Source organism: Dendrobates tinctorius, unplaced genomic scaffold (assembly GCF_039654945.1).
Source record: "Dendrobates tinctorius isolate UK_male_01 unplaced genomic scaffold, ASM3965494v1 ptg000079l, whole genome shotgun sequence".
In the NCBI taxonomy this organism is placed as follows: Eukaryota; Metazoa; Chordata; class Amphibia; order Anura; family Dendrobatidae; genus Dendrobates; species Dendrobates tinctorius.
The window spans coordinates 9,062,836-9,081,784 of record NW_027361747.1 but is presented as its reverse complement, the minus strand read 5'-3'; the positions used below and the strand labels follow the sequence as shown (position 1 = coordinate 9,081,784).

Here is an 18,949-nt window from a genome sequence, read left to right as displayed (position 1 = left end):
AACCCTAATCCTAGCCCTAACCCTAGCTTTAGCCCTAGCCCTAACCCTAATGGAAAAATGAAAAAAAAAATATTTTATTTATTTCATTATGTTTGCCTAAATGGGGGGGGGGGGGATTTACTATTTTTTTTATTTTGATCACTATGATAGTTTATCGCGGCTTTTTTTTTCTTTGCGGTCGCCGTTATAGTGTTAATAACGGCAATCGCAAAAGCGGGGTCGGCAAAAACCGCCCTGATTCATGTTCTCTGGGGTCTCGGCTACCCCCCGCAGCCGAGACCCCGGAGAAAATCCGACACTGGGGGGGCGCTATTTACTTACGGCGCATTTTGATTGGCGTCAAATAACTGAAGTGTGAAACAGGCCTAAGAGGCGACATTGACAAGGAAATGTATTAATGACACGTATGACTTCTGATCGTCCTACTTCCTTCACATCTTGTTCTGCTTGGGTCAGACTATTGGCCATATGTTTACTTTCACAAAACGCATGTGTATTGGGGGGGGGGATTAATTCTGATTTACATTTTGTTTTTAATTGTGAATATTAAAGGTATGGTAACACAAGAAATGTTGTTTGTCTCGCTCTTCATAGATTTCTCTTGTAATTTGATTTATTTTTGTCTAGTGTTGCGTCGGAAACTGCCTCGGCTGCGATCAGCAATGTGGACGTACCCTCGGGTGTCGTAATCACAAATGCCCTTCCGTCTGCCACAGAGGTAAGCTAAATCCTTTTGGGTATAAAATTATTTATGCGTTAAAACCTCTTTTCCAATGTGGGAAACATTTTTGCAAAACTGCAAGCATTCTTTAGTTGTGATATGCACCTGACGAACAAAACATACGACATGTCCAAGTACTATTACAACTAATACAATATTAAAATGCTTGTTCCATTGTTGGGTTTTTCAGATCATATGAACGGCATAGGTGATACATATTAGATCAGCAAGGTTCAACCACTTGGATCCCATTGACTGTTAATATGTGGGAACCTCTCATAAATTGGCTGTGTTCTGTCACTGGTGTCTGTGTTTTTATCTACTTTCGCACAGGATATTTGGAGCATGCCCATACTTTAGGACATGCCGATACACTTTAGTTAGCCATCGGCCCAATGTGCCTTCCTGACTCCCCCAAATACATGCCTGCCTCAACTCATTCAGGTTTGTTCAACTTTATTTTGTAAGGAACCTATTAGGGGGTAGGTCCACGCAAATCGGAATTGCTGTGGAGTTTTTCCAGATTTGCATAGGTAAAATCTGCTTTACATTGCCAGGTAAGCGAATGTGACACCACAAATCTCATCCATATACTGCAAATCCCAAAATTGACATGCAACGAGGATTTTTAAAAGAGTTGTCCAGAGTTTTGGGCAGTGGCTCAGTGATTAGCACTGCAGCCTTGCAGCACTGGGGTCGTGGGTTCAAATCCCACCAAGGACAACATCTGCAAAGAGTTTGTATGTTTTCCCCGTGTTAGCATGGGTTTCCTCCGGGTACTCCGGTTTCCTCCCACACTCCAAAGACATACTGATAGGGAATTCAGATTGTGCGCCCCATCGGGGACAGAGCCAATAATGTCTGTAAAGTGCTGTGGAATTAATGACGGTATATAAATGAGTAAAATAAATAAATACATTTTTACATTGATGGCCCATCCTTAGGTTAGGTCATCAATATCTGATCCGCGGGTGTGTGATACCCAGCACCTTGCTGATCAGCTGTTCTCGGTGCTTAGATGCAGAGCTGCACAGCTCCATGATCACTGTAGATGACGTGGCCGAATGCTGCATGTCTGCCCCATTTGAATCAATGGGGTGTGAATGTGGAATAACTAGCCACAGCCACTATGTAGTTGATGGAGCTGTGCTGTTCACACATCCAACCTAGAGGATACTATTGAAAATTAACTTTTAATTACATCATAGATTAAAAAATTAAGCAGAGTAGCAAGAACCCAAATCCAAACCTAATGCTTACAGCTGCGCAACTGAGCACATCCAGCTTTCGCTGGCCCCAGAAACAGCTAATTGTGTGTGGCACCTTCACCAATCAAATATTGGTGACCTACTCTTAAGGGTAGGTCATCAGTATAAAAATCTTGGACAACCCCGGTAAGCCTGCAGCATGTAAACTTCTGTTAATTTTTATTTTTACCTTTTTGGTTCACCTATTTCAGGAGAGGAATCCTTGGTGACCATACAGTAACACATGTGGATTCACAATGGATTTGCTGCAAAAATCTGCTGTGAATACATTCCTCTATTTTTAATTTGGTTCCCTGAAAATTGCCCACACGGAAAATTGCCCACACAGAAAATTGCCAATTGCAGCAGCATAAAGTTGAAGATCTATGATTTTTGAGGTGCAAGGTGAGGATGTTCACATGATATATGATTAACTTGTGATTTAGAGTTGATCTAGTGCAAAACCGCAAAAATGAAGATCTGTGTTTGTAGCAGTTTGTCATTATCAGCAATAGATATAGTCTGCTCTCATCTCTCACTGATTCTGCCTTACTCCTCCCACCAGCCCAAAACAGCAGCACATGCAGAACCAGGAGCAGTGTGATGCAGAGGAGCCATCACTGCTGTCAGTACTCACAAAAGTATCACTGTATTATCTGTGGCGTTACATGGGACTGCAGGTCACATCTAATACATTATCATCTCAGTGGGAGCTCACCAAAAGCATTGAGCTGCTGGCAGAGATAGTTGTTCCTTGAAGCCCAGAAGGCACAGCAGAAAGGTGAAATTCTGCCACTTGTACCACCTTGTGTTCTTGCTGAGAATGTTTTTGCAGTGGTGTAACTGGAGTCCGATGGGCCCCAGTGCCAAATTTGGACCTGCCCCCCCACACACACGTTGGTCAGATGTATGGGCCCCTGTAGTGTTCTAAATTCTATAAAGCCTTATGAATTGCCCCATTCATTATGTAGTAAAATGTCCCCCATCCTGGTATATATGCCCATCATCCTGGTGAATATGTACGCATCCTGGTATATATGGTCCCCATCCTGGTATGTATGGTCCACATGGTCTCCATGCTGGTATATATGCCCCCTTCCTGGTATATATGTCCCCATCCTGGTTTACATAGTCCCCAATCCTAGTGTATGTGTCCCCGTTCTGCTCCTAATGCATAATTAAATCTACTCACCTTTCCTCTGCTCCCACATCGCCCTGTGTCTTTTGTATCCACTGCACAGCCCAGCAGCTGACATCGGATTGTGCGCCGTTGTCATGTGCCACTCCCTGTGGCTGCACCTCCGACGTCAGCTCACAGCCACTGCATGTATCGCAGTGCAGCATGTATCGCAGTGCAGGGACCCGACGGGTCTCTGCAACACCATGCATGTCATCTGGATCTGCATCTTCAGTGAGGACGGAGATCAGTAGAAGCAGGCACCTGTACCCCTGTGCCTGGTCGTGGCCTTCATCGCTGCGATCACAGACATTGCACCTCTGTGTTTTTTTCTGTTGGTGAACCAATAGTCTTACCAATGTGTGTTCCCCTCACCCTGTGTTGTCTGTGGTGTTCTACCCGTGGGGATCGAGTGCAGGCGTTCAGTGGGATGAGCCCTGGTTTTTGCGGGCTCTCGAAAGACGGCCAGGCCAGCAGACAAGAGCACCCACTGACTCATGTGTCTCCATAGTGATGTCACTGACCAACAGAGGACCCGGAAGTGCCAGAGCAGCGCCGCTCTCCTATTGATTTCAGTGGCAGTAAATCTGGCGCCTGCACTTCCTTCCCTGTCCACTTACGACTACCAAGAGTAAGGGTGTGTGCCCTCGTTGCGGTTTTTGCTGCGGATCCGCAGCGGTTTTGGTCCTGCGGCTCCACAGCAGTTTTCCATGCGGTTTACAGTACCATGTAAACCTATGGAAAACTAAATCCGCTGTACACATGCTGCGGAAATTTCCGCGCAGATTGCTGCGGTTTATTTTCCGCAGCATGTCACTTCTTTTTTGCGGAACCGCAGCTGCAGTTTCATTCCGGGAAGAACGAACATACAAAATTCTCTCTCTCTCTCTTCAGTCCAAACTGCAATAGAATCTGCATCAATTCCGCTGGACAAAGTTATAGGAATCGGCAGGGAAAACTGCATGCGTTTTACCCTGCCGTTTCTGCCAAGCGATGCAGATTTTTCTGCAGAAAAAATCTGCAGTGTGTGCACACTAGGGTGACCGCAAAAAATCGATGTCGGAATTTTGTCCGTCTGGACCCCACAAAACGATTCCCCTTTCCAGATATTGAGATAGCCAAAATTTGAGCTCGATCAAACGACGTTAACCCGTGCCGCTCGTCGCTCAAAGTTTGAAAAAATCCAAATTGAGGTATTTTAAGATTTAGGTATTTTGCATAGTCTGTTAGACTATAAACAATGTGACAACAACATTGCAGAAATAGCCCTGACCAAATTTTCGAACCATTTGTGGTATTTGAATGCAGAGTTGGGATTATCGTTTTTTGATCCCACCATTACAGACAATGAAAAGTTGTTAATGGCTAATAAATTGCTCAGTAGCACAGATGAACCATCAGAGCACGCTAGGGTTGTAAATCCAAAAGTTAGGAAAGAAAAATTAAGAGGTAGGAAGTAACCGACTTTAACGACCTTCTGACAAAAGATGAAGAACAAAAGCAATTTGTCCTGCAAGTTGTAAGCAAATGCCGAGCATTATATTCTGACGTTTCAAAAACTACTTTAACAAAAGCTCTAGAATAGATTAGATAACTATGTAAAATTATCAACTCGTAGGTTAGCGTGCTCTGATGGTTCATCTGTGCTACTGAGCAATTTATTAGCCATTAACAACTTTTCATTGTCTGTAATGGTGGGATCAAAAAAACGATAATCCCACCAACTCTGCATTCAAATACCACAAATGGTTCGAAAATTTGGTCAGGGCTATTTCTGCAATGTTGTTGTCACATTCTTTATAGTCTAACAGACTATGCAAAATACCTAAATCTTAAAATACCTCAATTTGGATTTTTTCAAACTTTGAGCGACGAGCGGCACGGGTTAACGTCGTTTGATCGAGCTCAAATTTTGGCTATCTCAATATCTGGAAAGGGGAATCGTTTTGTGGGGTCCAGACGAACAAGATTCTGACATTTTTTTCCCCCCCATATGAGATCCGGTCACCCTAGTGCACACACCCTAAGAGTGAACAGATCCTACGTAGTTATGTATCATACACATATACTGCAGGTGTAGGCAGGCATAGGATGAAAGAAAATGCAGAATGGATTTGAATAAGGGTCTCTAGGCCCATACACACCACACTGACAGTGGAATGACAACTCGTAAGAAGAGAATCTGTATTCTGGGACTAGGTATGAGTGAACCGAACATATAGAACCCGGAGAAGTAAGCTGGGCCCAGAGACCTTTGAAATCCATTCTGCATTTTCTTTGCTGCCTGTGTTCTGCTGTATTGTATTTGAATGGAGCCCATGGATGTCAACTGGGTTTCCTTGTTGACATTATTTCACATGTTCCTTCCAGCGCTCCCCCACCCCCATTGTTTCCAATTGGCAATCCTGTCATTCCTTTTGGTACAACCCCAGTGAACATTGGCTTTCCTGCTGTGCCAGCCAATTGTGTTTTGGTTAGTTAAAGCATGTACTTTAATAGATCTATCCCCATATTTTTTAATTTTAATTTTTTGTTTTCAATAAAAGTGTATTTTGAGTTCATCTAAAGTATTCTAGCCAGAGGAACAGCAAAGTTATGATTTACTTGGGGTTTGAATATCTTGCATTTCATACTATCAACGCAGTGGTGACTTGGAAATGCCGACTGCATCGCTCTTCAAAGTGCAATTCAATTCTCAAAACAAAAGATGACAACGTAGTTCAAGAGCCAACAGAACATTATCATGACTCCTGCCCTCAAAAAGCAGAAGCAAATGTGCTTCTGTGCTGCAGAGCATCTTACCTAGAATTGTATATTATTCTCCTGCCCTGCAGAGCATCTCACCTATACCTGTATACTATCCCCCGTCCTTCAGAGCATTTAACCTATAATTCTATACTATTCTATGTCCTGCAGAGCATCTCACCTATAATTCTAGATTATTCTTCTGGCCTGCAGAGCATCTCACGTATACTTGCATACTATCCCCCTGCCTGTCCTGCAAAGCATTTAACCTATAGATCAATGCTACTCTCTGTCTTGCAGAGCATCTCACCTATAACTCGCTACTGTTTTCCTGTGGGTATTTATGTCTGTGGGCAATCTTCTGTGGGCATTTTTCACATATCATGTGAACATCCTCACCTTGCACCTCAAATATCATAGATCTGAAACTTTGTGATGATGCAATTGGCAATTTTCCGTGTGGGCAATTTTCCTGTGGGCATTTTTCTTTTAATTTTACTCTTTGGATGGCAGATGAGTCTGACCCCTGATGTTTGTAGAGGATGAAGGGATCAGATACAACCAGGGCTGTGGAGTCAGTAAGCCAAACATCAAACTCCTCAATTTCCCTGACTCCTACTCCACAGCACTGGTCACTACTGAGCATGTACATAAAGTGCAGCACAGATTCCTCTGCGACTCCACAGCACTGGTCACTACTGAGCATGTACATAAAGTGCAGCACAGATTCATCTCAACTACGACTCCACAGCACTGGTCACTACTGAGCATGTACATAAAGTGCAGCACAGATTCATCTCATCTACAACTCCACAGCACTGGTCACTACTGAGCATGTACATAAAGTGCAGCACAGATTCATCTCATCTACAATTCCACAGCACTGGTCATACATAAAGTGCAGCACAGATTCATCTCATCTACAACTCCACAGCACTGGTCAGTACTGAGCATGTACATAAAGTGCAGAACAGATTCATCTCCACTACGACTCCACAGCACTGATCACTACTGAGCATGTACATAAAGTGCAGCACAGATTCATCTCATCTATGACTCCACAGCACTGGTGACTACTGAGCATGTACATAAAGTGCAGCACAGATTCATCTCATCCACGACTCCACAGCACTGGTCACTACTGAGCATGTATATAAAGTGCAGCACAGATTCATCTCAGCTACGACTCCACAGCACTGGTGACTACTGAGCATGTACATAAAGTGCAGCACAGATTCATCTCATCTATGACTCCACAGCGCTGGTCACTACTGAGCATGTACATAAAGTGCAGCACAGATTCATCTCATCTACAACTCCACAGCACTGATCACTACTGAGCATGTACATAAAGTGCAGTACAGATTCATCTCCTCTATGACTCCACAGCACTGGTCACTACTGAGCATGTACATAAAGTGCAGCACAGATTCATCTCATCCACGACTCCACAGCACTGGTCACTACTGAGCATGTATATAAAGTGCAGCACAGATTCATCTCAGCTACGACTCCACAGCACTGGTGACTACTGAGCATGTACATAAAGTGTAGCACAGATTCATCTCAACTAAAAGCTGAGATCCCTAGATCAGGAACAAAACTGACATCTATAGGACATTTCATAACCTTACCAAATTCTTATGAAAATGTTTTCAGCACATCCTACACTGAACTACTGTACCCAATTTATTACATATTTTAGGAGTCAGTAGGTCCTTTTTATACCGAATCCACCAAAATGGACTCAGATACTGACTCCGACTCCACAGCCCTGGATACAACAAAACATTGTCTGATTTCTGTTTGCTCCAAAGGCACACGTCAGGGAGTTGTAGGCAAACCCACCAAAAATCCGGTACATCTGGGCAGCTTTAGAGAAAACTAGAGTGGAAAAAATCTGAATTCTTTTTGAGCAATCAAGCTTTCTCGACCTCCTGAAGGGCACGGAAGTCTTCTCTGGGTTGTGTTTATTAGATGTGGTTACTAATTACTGTTGTGCTTGCGAAGGCCAACATTGAGTCTAGCCTGTTCCTTCTGCTTGGTGAGGTCAAGCATCAGGAGACCCCCATTAGTATTTTATGTGGTTTCTCTAACAGTATTTATTAGTAGCGAGCTTGGAGTTGGACTCTGTTTTGTAATCGTCCTCCCCTTTTCTGTATCAGCTTGTTAACATGTCGGCGCTGTCCTAGCGCCACCCTGCGCCAGGCAAATCAGGAATGTATGCAGAAGCCAAAATGTTATGGTTCTAATCTTTGAAGCAACATTGATTCTCTCATTTCGTTCAAGTTAAATTAACACTCTGCTCTAATTTATGGGGCTGTCACTGGCGGAATGCCTGACAGTGTGGAACTGCGGCATCTGAAGGTTATGAGAGCCTCCATCTTAAATGTGATACAACTAATAATGGGATCCATTTTTTTAAAGGTCACAAAGATAATGAACCACATGAAAGTCTCAGCCTCTGTGGTCTGTGTTCAGAATAGACTTCCTTTAGAGTTCAGTGACTGACATTTCTCCTAATCTGACTAGGACATATGAAACGATTTGATGAAAGAAAGGGAGAAAATGGCAGGTTTTGCATGATGCTCCATAATTATGTAATGCGATCTGCACTTCACAGTAATAAATTCAATAGGGCAGCTGCAATAGACTTATGTACAGAGTAAAATGATGAATTATGTCAGATAAAAATGAAAATATTGAAGAATTGTACTACAATGTCAACATAGCAGTGCACATGCGCCGTCTGTCTCCGTTTCCCTATGGTCGGCGCGCGGGCACTGTTGTATGTTGATGGCGCTAGCGTGTGTGCATACCTGCATTAGAGCACCATTTTATTGAAGATGCTGTATAAAGTACCAATAAAAATTCTTGCCACCTGAGCATAGAAAGAGTTCAATAGCTAGTGCAAAAATGTGTATAGATAAATATGGAGATAGATGTATACATACAGTCATGGCCAAAATTGTTGGTAGCCTTGAAATTGTTTGAGAAAATGAAGTATTTCTCCCCCAAACATAGGTTAGACAAAATTGTTGGCACCCTCAATATTTTGTTGCACACCCTTTGGAATAAATAACTGCAATCAATTGTTTCCTATAACCATCAACAAGCTTATTACACCTTTCAAATGGAATTTTAGACCACTCTTTTGCAAACTGCTCCAGGTCTCCCATACTTGAAGGGTGCCTTCTCCCAACAGCCATTGTAAGATCTATCCAAAGGTGTTCAATAGGATTTAGATCCAAACTCGTTGCTAGCCACTTCAGAACTCTCTAGCACTTTGTTTCCATTCATTTCTGGGTTGTTCTTGAAGTATGTTTGGGGTCATTGTCCTGCTGGAAGCAAACCCAGTTTTCTGACACTGGACACTACATTGCGACCCAAAATCCTTTGGTAATCTTCAGATGTCATGATGCCTTGCAAACAGTCAAGGCACCCAGTGCCAGAGGCAGAAAAAGAACCCCATAACATCTTTGAGCCTCCACCATATTTGACTGTAGGTATTGTGTTCTATTCTTTGAAGGCCTCATTTTGTTTTTGTTAAACAGAAAAAGCTCTTTCTTGGTCTTATCTGCCCACAAGACTCTTTCCCAGAAGAATTTTGGCTTGCTAACATACATTTTGGCAGAAATGCAGTCTAGCTTTTTTAGGTCTCTATGTCAGCAGTGGGGTCCTCCTGGACTTCCCGCCGTAGTTTCATTTAATTCAAATGTCGATGGATAGTTTGCACTGACACTGATGCACCCTGAGCCTGCAGGACAGCTTGAATTTCTTTGGAAATAGATTGGGGCTGCTTAGCCACCATCTGGACTATCCTGCATTGCAACCTTTCATCATTTTTTTTCTCTGCTGTCCACGTCCTGGGAGATTAGCTACAGTGCCTTGGGTTGTAAACTTCTTGATTTATGTTGCACACTGTGGACAAAGAAACATCAATATCTATGGAGATGGACTTTTGTAGCCTTTAGATTGTTGATATTTTTCAACAGTTTTGGTTCTCAAGTCCTCAGATAGTTCTCTTCTCTTTCTGTTCTCCATGCTTAGTGTGGCACACAGACACACAATGCAAAGATTCAGTCAACTTCTCCCCTTTTCATTTGGTTTCAAGTGTGTTTCATATTGCCCACACCTGTTACTTGCCACAGGTGAGTTTAAACTAGCATCATATGCTTGAAACAAAGGTGTTTACACACAATTTTGAAAAAGTGCCAACAATTTTGCCCAGCCCATTTTCGAGGTTTTGTGTGACATTATGTCCAATTTTCTGTTTTTTGTTTTCTTTTGTGTCGTTACAATACACACAAAGGAAATAAACATGGGTAATTACAATTATTTTCTGGGAGAAATGCGTAATCTTCTAAAACCATTTCAAGGGTGTCAACATTTTTGGCCATGACTGTGACAGTCAGCTGAAATAAATATGGCTGTTTTTGAGCATGGTTTTTACCATTGATGATCCTTTTAAAGGGAATCGGTCACCAGGTTTTTACTATTACAGCTGAGAGCAGCATAATGTAGGGAAAGAGACCCTGATTCCAGCGATGTGTCACTTTAGTTTACTGGGTGCAGCTGTTTTGTTACAACCAGAGTTTTCTCAGCTTTAGATGTAGCAGAGCTTAGAAAGTTGATCCTGCCCACACAACAGCTTTCTATGTACATTGTATTTTGACAGTAAGCTGCTATAAGTGCTGGGGGCATGGTTGGACCAGGAGGCACGAAACCCCTAGTCCTGTAGTGATAATCTCCTGCTGATAAAACATTGATAGTATAGAAACTACAGCACACAACTTATTAAGTGACACATTGCTCAAATCAGTGTGTCTGCCTCTACCTCATGCTTCCCTCAGATAAAATAGCAAAAATTCCCATTAAAAGATCGACAATCTCTATAACTCAAAAGTGTGATAACCAAGTTAACTGCACTTCTGGTTGTCAAATGTGGACACCGCAGAGGAGAGAAAGTGTCAAGCAATAGTTATTACTTTCTTTACTGTTCCAACCTGAGAGGAAATGTTCTTCATTGGATTGAAGATTTTATCGGTGGGAAAAAGGTCGGCTACTCGACACTTTTTTTTTTTTTTTCTTTTATTATTGTAGGAAGCTGCTATCCATGTCCTGAGACAGTAGATGTGAAATGCAGCTGTGGGAAAACTCTTCTCACTGTTCCTTGTGGCCGAGAGCGTAGCACCAAACCTCCTCGTTGTAAGGAGCTATGCAGGTATGTCATATGGTATTCCTCCTGTGCTTCATGTATCCACAGCTATCTATAATGTGTACATCTATCACCAAAGGAACAAAACCTGACTGGGAGCTCAGTCACCTGGATCCACAGGGCCGCCATCAGGGCATTACTGCCCTTACTGTTGTATAGGGCCCCCTTCTTGTGCTTCTACTCACAGGGACCCAGGGTATAATGAAGAATTGTGTGCCGGCGTGCTGCCATCTGCAGCGCAGGGAGCATTACTGGAGCTGTACAGCTTCAAGGGAGTCTCTCCGCCTCTTCTGTGACGCATTGGTGATGGTGCATGCGCGATGACGTCATGGCGTATGCGCCGGCATGTACGTGCGCCACGCCGCCATGATGCCAGAAGTGTAGCTGTGTCTGCAGAGCAATCGTAGGAGACGTTAGTATGAAAAACGTACAAAGTATTGAGGTGGAGGAGCTCAAATAATGATGAATTGAGGGTGGGGGACAGCAAATGATTGAGGATGGGAGGCAGAAAATGATGATGAATTAAAGGTGTGGGAGAGAGCAAATGATGATGATTTGGGGATGGTGGACAGCAATTGATGAATTGAGGGTGGAGGGTGGGGAGAGCAAATGATGAATTGAGGGTGGGTTAGAGTAAATTATGAATTGACTATGGGGGACAGTAAATGATGCTGTATTGAAGATGGCAAGATCAAATGATGAAGTGAGGGTGGGAAAGAGAGGGGACATGACATAAATTGGGATGGAGGGCGGCATGGAAATATAATCGGAGGAGTGGGAATTAGAGTGGGGAGAGGCTTTGAGGATGCAGGAATGTGACTGGTAACAAAATTGGGGGAAAGAGTACAGGATCTAATTTTTATATTGGGTAGGGAAAGTGGCTATTTATAGTTAGTGGATGCAAAGTGGTGGATTACAATTTATATTTGGAATGGTGGGTTGCATAATAACTAATGGTACTGACTGATGGTGTGTGCATGTCTATATGCAGCTGAGTAGTCTACAAGTTGGGGGGGGGGGGGGAAGTGGGGAATGTGCTCTGCAAGCGGGGCTCTAGAAAACTGTTATTTTATGCAGAGAAGAATCCTGGCAGTAAGAAGTGATGGCTACCTACGCTGTATGAAGAAGAAAAGCAAAGATGAAGGACTTCACTAGAGCTGTCACCGGTGAGTCAGTTTATAACCTGTACACTGACACTATACAGTGTACACTATATATAGAGCTCTTTTTAGAGTTTTTTTATTTAATGATCAGTATTGTAGTATTTGGTCACTATATGGTGTTAATGTGTGGTCTGGTCATGGTCTCCCTTTTATGTGGTATTATTGGTCATTTAAAAAAATGTATGTGACACATTCCCTTAAAGAAATATAAATAAAAATATACCTAAAAAGAATTTTGGGCATTTTAAGAAATGTTTAGGCTATGTACACACGTGTGGAATTCCCCCGGAAATATTCGCGGGAAATCCGGAATTCCATTCCATGGGAAATATGCGAGAAATCCGCATTTTAAATTCCCGCATATTTCCCACGGAAAAACTAGCGATTTGCAAGCGTAATTGGCTTGCAGAATGCTAGCGTTTTCCAAGCGATCTGTAGCATCGCTTGGAGAACTGATTGACAGGTTGGGCACACTTGTCAAACATAGTGTTTGACGAGTGTGACCAACTTTTTACTATTGAGGCTGCCTATGCGGCATCAGTAGTAAAAAGATATAAAGTTTAAAATAATAAAAAAATTAAAAAATGTTTTTCTCGCCTTCCAGCGTCCAGCGCAGGGTTCCCCATCATCGCGATGCTCCCTGCAAGTCCCGTTCCCTGGGATGCCTTGCGATGATTTTTTTATTTTAATTCTTTTTTTAACAAGGATATGGTACCCAGAGCCTGGAGGAGAATCTCCTCGCCCCCAGACCATGGGTACCATCCGCAAATGTTCCACTTACTTTTCGTATGTTGGACACAGCCACATGCAAAGTAAGCGGAACAACGCATTCTTTTGTGTGCGGATTTTCCCGCGATTCCGCACAAAGAATGAGCATGCTGCGTATTTCTTTATCGCTTCATTGGGGGGACACAGATTACCATGGGTGTATGCTGCTGCTGCTAGGAGGCTGACACTATGCAAAATAAGAAAACTTAGCTCCTCCCCGGCAGTATGCACCCACCGACAGGCAGGAAGTACCTCAGTTTGTGCTTAGTGTCTGTAGGAGGCGGACCAGGATCTCCCCAGATCCGCAGTTAACTATCATTTTTTCCTTACAGGTTTTAGTTGTTTTATTAATCTTTTCCATTTGTTTTCTAGATACAGCGTCGGGAAACAGGGTGTAATTTCTCACCCTGCCTTCCCATATCAGGCGGCTGAGCGAGCAATGTGGTGTCGCCCACATCGCACCTCTCAGTACCGCAGGCAGGACCCTTTCCCTATCACCATTCGGGTGCTACGGGCTGATGTCAGGTGGCCGGTCCTAGCCAATTCCCATCCTCACCCCTCTCCCGGGAGAGGGCTGAGAGGAAGATGGTGGTCACCGGCGGTGGCCTTCCCCCTTCTAGCAAGGGGTTGACGCCGTCTTCTGCACTGTTCGGACGCAGTGCGGGTATAGAGGATCTTCCTTCCCAGCGGCCTGTCCCCTATTCGTGGGGCCCCTGTTTTCATCCTCTTCGCGTTCAAGAAGTGGACGTCAGGTAAGTGGTCTGACTGCCCTCATCGGCCCCGTGCTCCTTCACATAGTAGCCATCGGCGCCGCTGTTAACCCCTCAATGCCCGCACTCCCTTTAAAAAAAATAAATAAAAATTTGCACCCTTTCTTCTCCCAGGCGCGCGCCTCGCCAGGTTCTTGGTTCACTGGCCGCAGCCGGGAGCTCAGCAAAGGTCCCCCACAGCTACTGCCAGTACCTACTGTTATCGGCGGCGTCACGGGCATCGGGGGGCAGCAAGCCAGTCTACGGGCGGTTTGGCACTTTCACTTTCGTTTGTGGGCAGGCAGCATCATTGGCTCATGCCCCCCGCTCTGCGCACGCTCTTCGCGCTTCTTTCTAGCCTATCACAGAGCTGCTTTCACTTTGTAGCTAAGCCCCACCCACTAGCGCGGCACGCCCACAAAGCCCCACCCACCGTTCAGGTCCTTATACTGGAATCTCGCGTTCCTCTTTGCAAGCAGCTCTGCTGGGGGACACATCTACTCGGTTCTCCTGTGCATAAGGCTACAGCAGGCTCTGCTTTTCCTGGGGCTCTACACTGTGTTCCAAATTATTATGCAAAAAATATTTCCTCATATTTTCTCTAAATTACCTATATGAATTGCAGTCATTGTTATTTTCCAGTCATCTAATATTCTAGTATAATTGCAATGTTTTTGAACAAACTGCCTATGAAAACAGTATATTTTTAAAAATAAGAAACACTCAAAATGCATGTTCCAAATTATTATGCACAGCAGAGTTTTCAACCTTTTTATTTTTATTTTGAACAAAAAAATGGTCAATTGTGAAATTATAAGCATTATCAGCTTATTAGAAAATGAAATCAAACAGTTTTCAAGTCAAAACTTTATTCTAGGTGATGTTACATTTGCACATAGGACCCCTTGTTGGAAAGAAGCTTCTAAACTCTCTCGTCCATTGAATTTGTCAGTTTTTGGATGGTTTGTGCTTCAATTGTTTTGCATGTGGACAGAATACCCTCCCAGAGCTGTTGCTTAGATGTGAACTGCCTCCCGCCATCATAGACACTCCTTTTGATGATGCTCCAGAGGTTCTCAATGGGGTTGAGGTCAGGGGAAGATGGTGGCCACACCATAAGTTTGTCCTCTTTTATGCCCATAGCAGCCAGAGATGCAGATGTGTTATTTGCAGCATGAGACGGTGCATTATCATGCATGAAAATGATCTTGCTGCAGAAAGCACGGCTCTTCCTCTTGAACCATGGTAGGAAGTGCTGTTTTAAAAACTCCACATAGATTATGGAGTTCATCTTTACCCCTTCAGGGATCCTAAAGGGGCCGACAATCTCTCTCCCCATGATTCCAGCCCAAAACATTACTCCACCTCCTCCTTGTTGGCGCCTGTTTTCATGGGGTGTCCATCAACCAGCCATCCTCCACTCCATCCATCTGGACCATCGAGCGTTGCACGGCACTCATCGGTGAACAAAACAGTTTGGAAGTCAGTCTTCATGTATCGTTTGGCCCACTGGAGCCGTTTCTGCTTGTGTGCAGTGGATAGAGGTGGTCGACAGGATGGCTTACGCACAGCTGCAAACCTCTGAAGGACCCTGCATCTTGTTGTTCGGGGGACGTTGGAGGCACCAGCAGCTTCAAAAACTTGTCTGCTGCTATGACAAGGCATTTTTGCAACTGCCCTTTTAATCTGACGCAATTGCCTGTTGGAAATAGTCCTCAATTTTCCCTTATCAGCACGCTCACGTGTGTGCTGGGAATCAGCTACATACTTCTTGATTGTGCGATGATCACGATGAAGTGTCTTGGCAATGTTGATTGTAGTCATGCCTTGATCTAAATACTCCACAATTTGTTGCTTCTCAGCAGCCGACACATCCTTTTTCTTTCCCATTTTGGCAAAAAATGTAGGCTGCTTAATAATGTGGAACAGCCTTCTTAAGTAGTCTTGCCTTTATTTGGACACAACTGCCAAACTAATTTGCACAGGTATCTGCAATTGCTTTCAGTGATATAAAGAGCCCTAACACACATCACCATCAATGAGTTTAAATGACAAACAAAAAAAAATTCTAACCTTATCACTCCTAAACTTTTTGCATAATAATTTGGAACACAGTTTAATTAGCTCCCCTCGGCAGTACTCACTCCCTTCACTGCAGTACTTTCACCAGATACCTTCTGCTATACTGCTACAGACTCCACATATGCCCGACCCTGCAAGGGCTCCCTATTCTAGGCCCACCGCTACTCACTACGCCTGCGCGCGCTGTAAAAGGCAGTGGGCATCTGGTCAGTCGTTACCTTTCTGCCCGTCCTGCAGTCCTTCTACTATGTCTGCCCCTCAGGAGCACACTGAACCCCGGGATGAGAGCTCCCCCCCGCCCCCAGAATGGGCTGTTGCAATGTCTCAGTCGGTCGTGGACCTGACTAAAGTGTTTCAGGCCCTGGTCCAGGTCTTAGAACAATTACCACAGCTATCTACAGCCACCTGTGCTCCGACCGCCTCTCACGGTGAGTCATCCACATCTGACTGCGACCTCCAGAGGGACAGACCGGGTAGGAGTTCCAGGAAGCGGGCCCTGTCTGGCTTTTCTTCCAGCTCACAAGGCCCCTCCGCATCATCCAGGCTGCTCTCCTCGCCTCTGTCCCCTTCTTCAGAGGACGACATAGGGTCAAACGTAGACTCCCAATCGGGGTCTGACTCAGATTCAGACCACATGTCCAAAACACAGGACATGGTAGATAGTCTCATATCGGCGATTACCCAAACGCTCAAAATAAAGGAGGACAAGACGCCCCCACAAGAATGCTCTGTCCCCTTCAAACGAGCGAAACCTCCCTCCCGAACCTTTCCTTATCACAATGAGTTCGTGACTACGTTAATCAAACACTGGGAGCATCCTGAAAAGCGGTTCCCTGGACCCAGGCACCTAGACGTGCTATATCCCTTTAATGCGGACCTTATCACGAAATGGGCCAAAGCTCCCGAGGTGGAACCACCAGTCTCCCGTCTTTCCTCAAAAATGGTTCTATCCCTTCTGGATGCCGCATCACTTAAGGATTCAACGGACAGGCAGATCGAATCGCTGGCCAAATTGATTTTTGAGGCAACTGGCGCCTCTCTCTGTCCCAGTTTCGCCTCCGCATTGGTAGCGAAAGCCATTTCAGCCTGGGCAAAAATTCTTCGCAAGGGCATTTTAGCGTCAGCTCCTCAGGACGAGCTAGCAGAGTTGGCTGACCAAATTAATCATGCTGGTAAATACCTCTTGGCCGCCTCTTTGGATGCAGCCGGGTGTTCAGCAAGAGCTAACAGCAACATAGTTGCCATATGTCGTATCCCTTGGTTGAAGACATGGAGTGTGGACTCCACCTCTAAGAAGTCACTCACTAACCTAGCCTTTCAGGGTTCTAGGCTCTTTGGCGCCAGGCTGGATCAGATAATTTCTGATGCCACCGGAGGTAAAAGTACCTCCCTTCCTCAGTCTCGGCCTAGACGTTTTTTCAACAGAAAAGCTCCTCATCAGTTTAGGTCCTTTCGCCCCTTTCCTTCCTCAGAAAATTCCTTTCTGTCTCATCCTCCCAAATAACCGTCCCTCACCCCAGGGTTCCTCCAGGCCGTCTCTTCCCTCCTATCCACCGGAGTAATTGTTCCCGTTCCTCCAAACGAACGGTTTTCGGGGTTCTACTCAAATCTCTTCGTAGTCCCGAAAAAGAAAAAAAAAAGACGGCTCTCTTCGTCCAATCTTGGACCTCAAACTACTCAATCGCCACGTGAGGATCCTCCACTTCAAGATGGAGTCCCTTTACTCGGTAATCGCCTCAATGGAGCCCGGGGAGTTTCTCTGCTCTGTAGACATACAAGATGCCTACCTCCAAATCCTCCCATAATCCTGCCTCCCAGAGTGAGGCAATCCCTAACTTGGTGGACAATGCCTTTGTCAGTCCTGCAAGAGAGGTCCTTTCTTCATCTTCAGTGGCAAGTCATCACCACCGATGCCAGTCTTCTTGAGTGGGGAGCGGTTTTCCAGCGGAAGGCCGCCCAAGGGCGTTGGAACCCCCAAGAGTCTTTGCTCCCCATCAACCTGCTGGAAATCAGAGTGATCTTCCTTGCTCTCCTCAGCTGGCAGCCTCTTCTCGCGGACAAACCAGTCCGAATCCAATCAGACAACGCCACGGCTGGTGGAAAATTGGGCAGCCGACTTCCTAAGTCCCAGGGCCTAGCATCCAGCGAATGGTCTCTCCACCCCACGGTTTTCAATCAGATATGCCAGCGTTGGGGCACTCCAGACGTCGACCTCATTGCATCTCGGATGAACCACAAAGTTCCCCGCTTCGTAGCCAGGTCCAGGGACCCTCTGGCTGTCGGTTTCGATGCTCCGGTAATCCCGTGGTCTCAGTTCTGACTCCCTTACTTGTTTCTTCCACTGGCCTTGATTCCAAGGGTGGTCAAGAAAATAAAATCAGAAGGCATCCCAGTAATTCTGGTAGCCCCAGACTGGCCAAGACGTCCTTGGTATGCGGAGCTGGTGAACATGCTTTCGGACATCCCCTGGAGACTTCCTGACCGTCCAGATCTTCTCTCACAAGGCCCCCTTTACCACCAGAGTTCTCAGTCTCTGAGTTTAACGGCATGGCTGAGGCCGCGATTCTAGACAATCAGGTTTTTCCAACCAGGTCATTCAGACCATGATTAGAGCTAGAAAACCAGCATCCTCCCTCATTTACCATAGGTACTGGAAGGCCTTTTTCCGTTGGTGCGACGACAACAATGTTTTTCCATTGTCGTTCTCTATTCCATCCCTACTTGGTTTCCTTCAATCCGGCCTAGATGCAGGCCCGTCCCTCAGTACTCTCAAAGGCCAGGTTTCAGCTCTTTTCCAGAAGGATCTGGCCCCCTTGCCTCAAGTCAAGACCTTTATCCAGGGAGTTGCCCACATTGTCCCTCCTCACCATTCTCCAATAGATCTGTGGGATCTTAATCTCGTTCTCGGCGCTCTCCTAAGTGCGCCTTTCGAGCCTATCCAGGACATTCCTCTTTCCCTTCTCTCATGGAAGGTGACTTTTCTGTTTGCCATTACATCCATTAGGAGAGTTTCTGAGCTGGCGGCTTTATCCTGTCGTTCCCCGTACCTAATTCTTCATCAGGATAAGGTCGTTCTCAG

The 18,949-nt window shown here is 45.0% G+C and overlaps 1 protein-coding gene across 3 annotated transcripts in view; it reads left to right on the top strand.

Annotated features, from left to right (window-relative positions):
• NFXL1 (nuclear transcription factor, X-box binding like 1) overlaps positions 1-18,949 on the top strand; it is a 236,301-nt gene that overhangs the window by 90,972 nt on the left and 126,380 nt on the right. For all 3 annotated transcript variants that reach the window (XM_073583468.1, XM_073583466.1, XM_073583467.1), the window contains exons 12-13: positions 628-718; positions 10,994-11,114. In XM_073583468.1, coding sequence (XP_073439569.1) covers positions 628-718; positions 10,994-11,114 — 212 coding nt within the window. The remainder of the gene's footprint in view (positions 1-627; positions 719-10,993; positions 11,115-18,949) is intronic.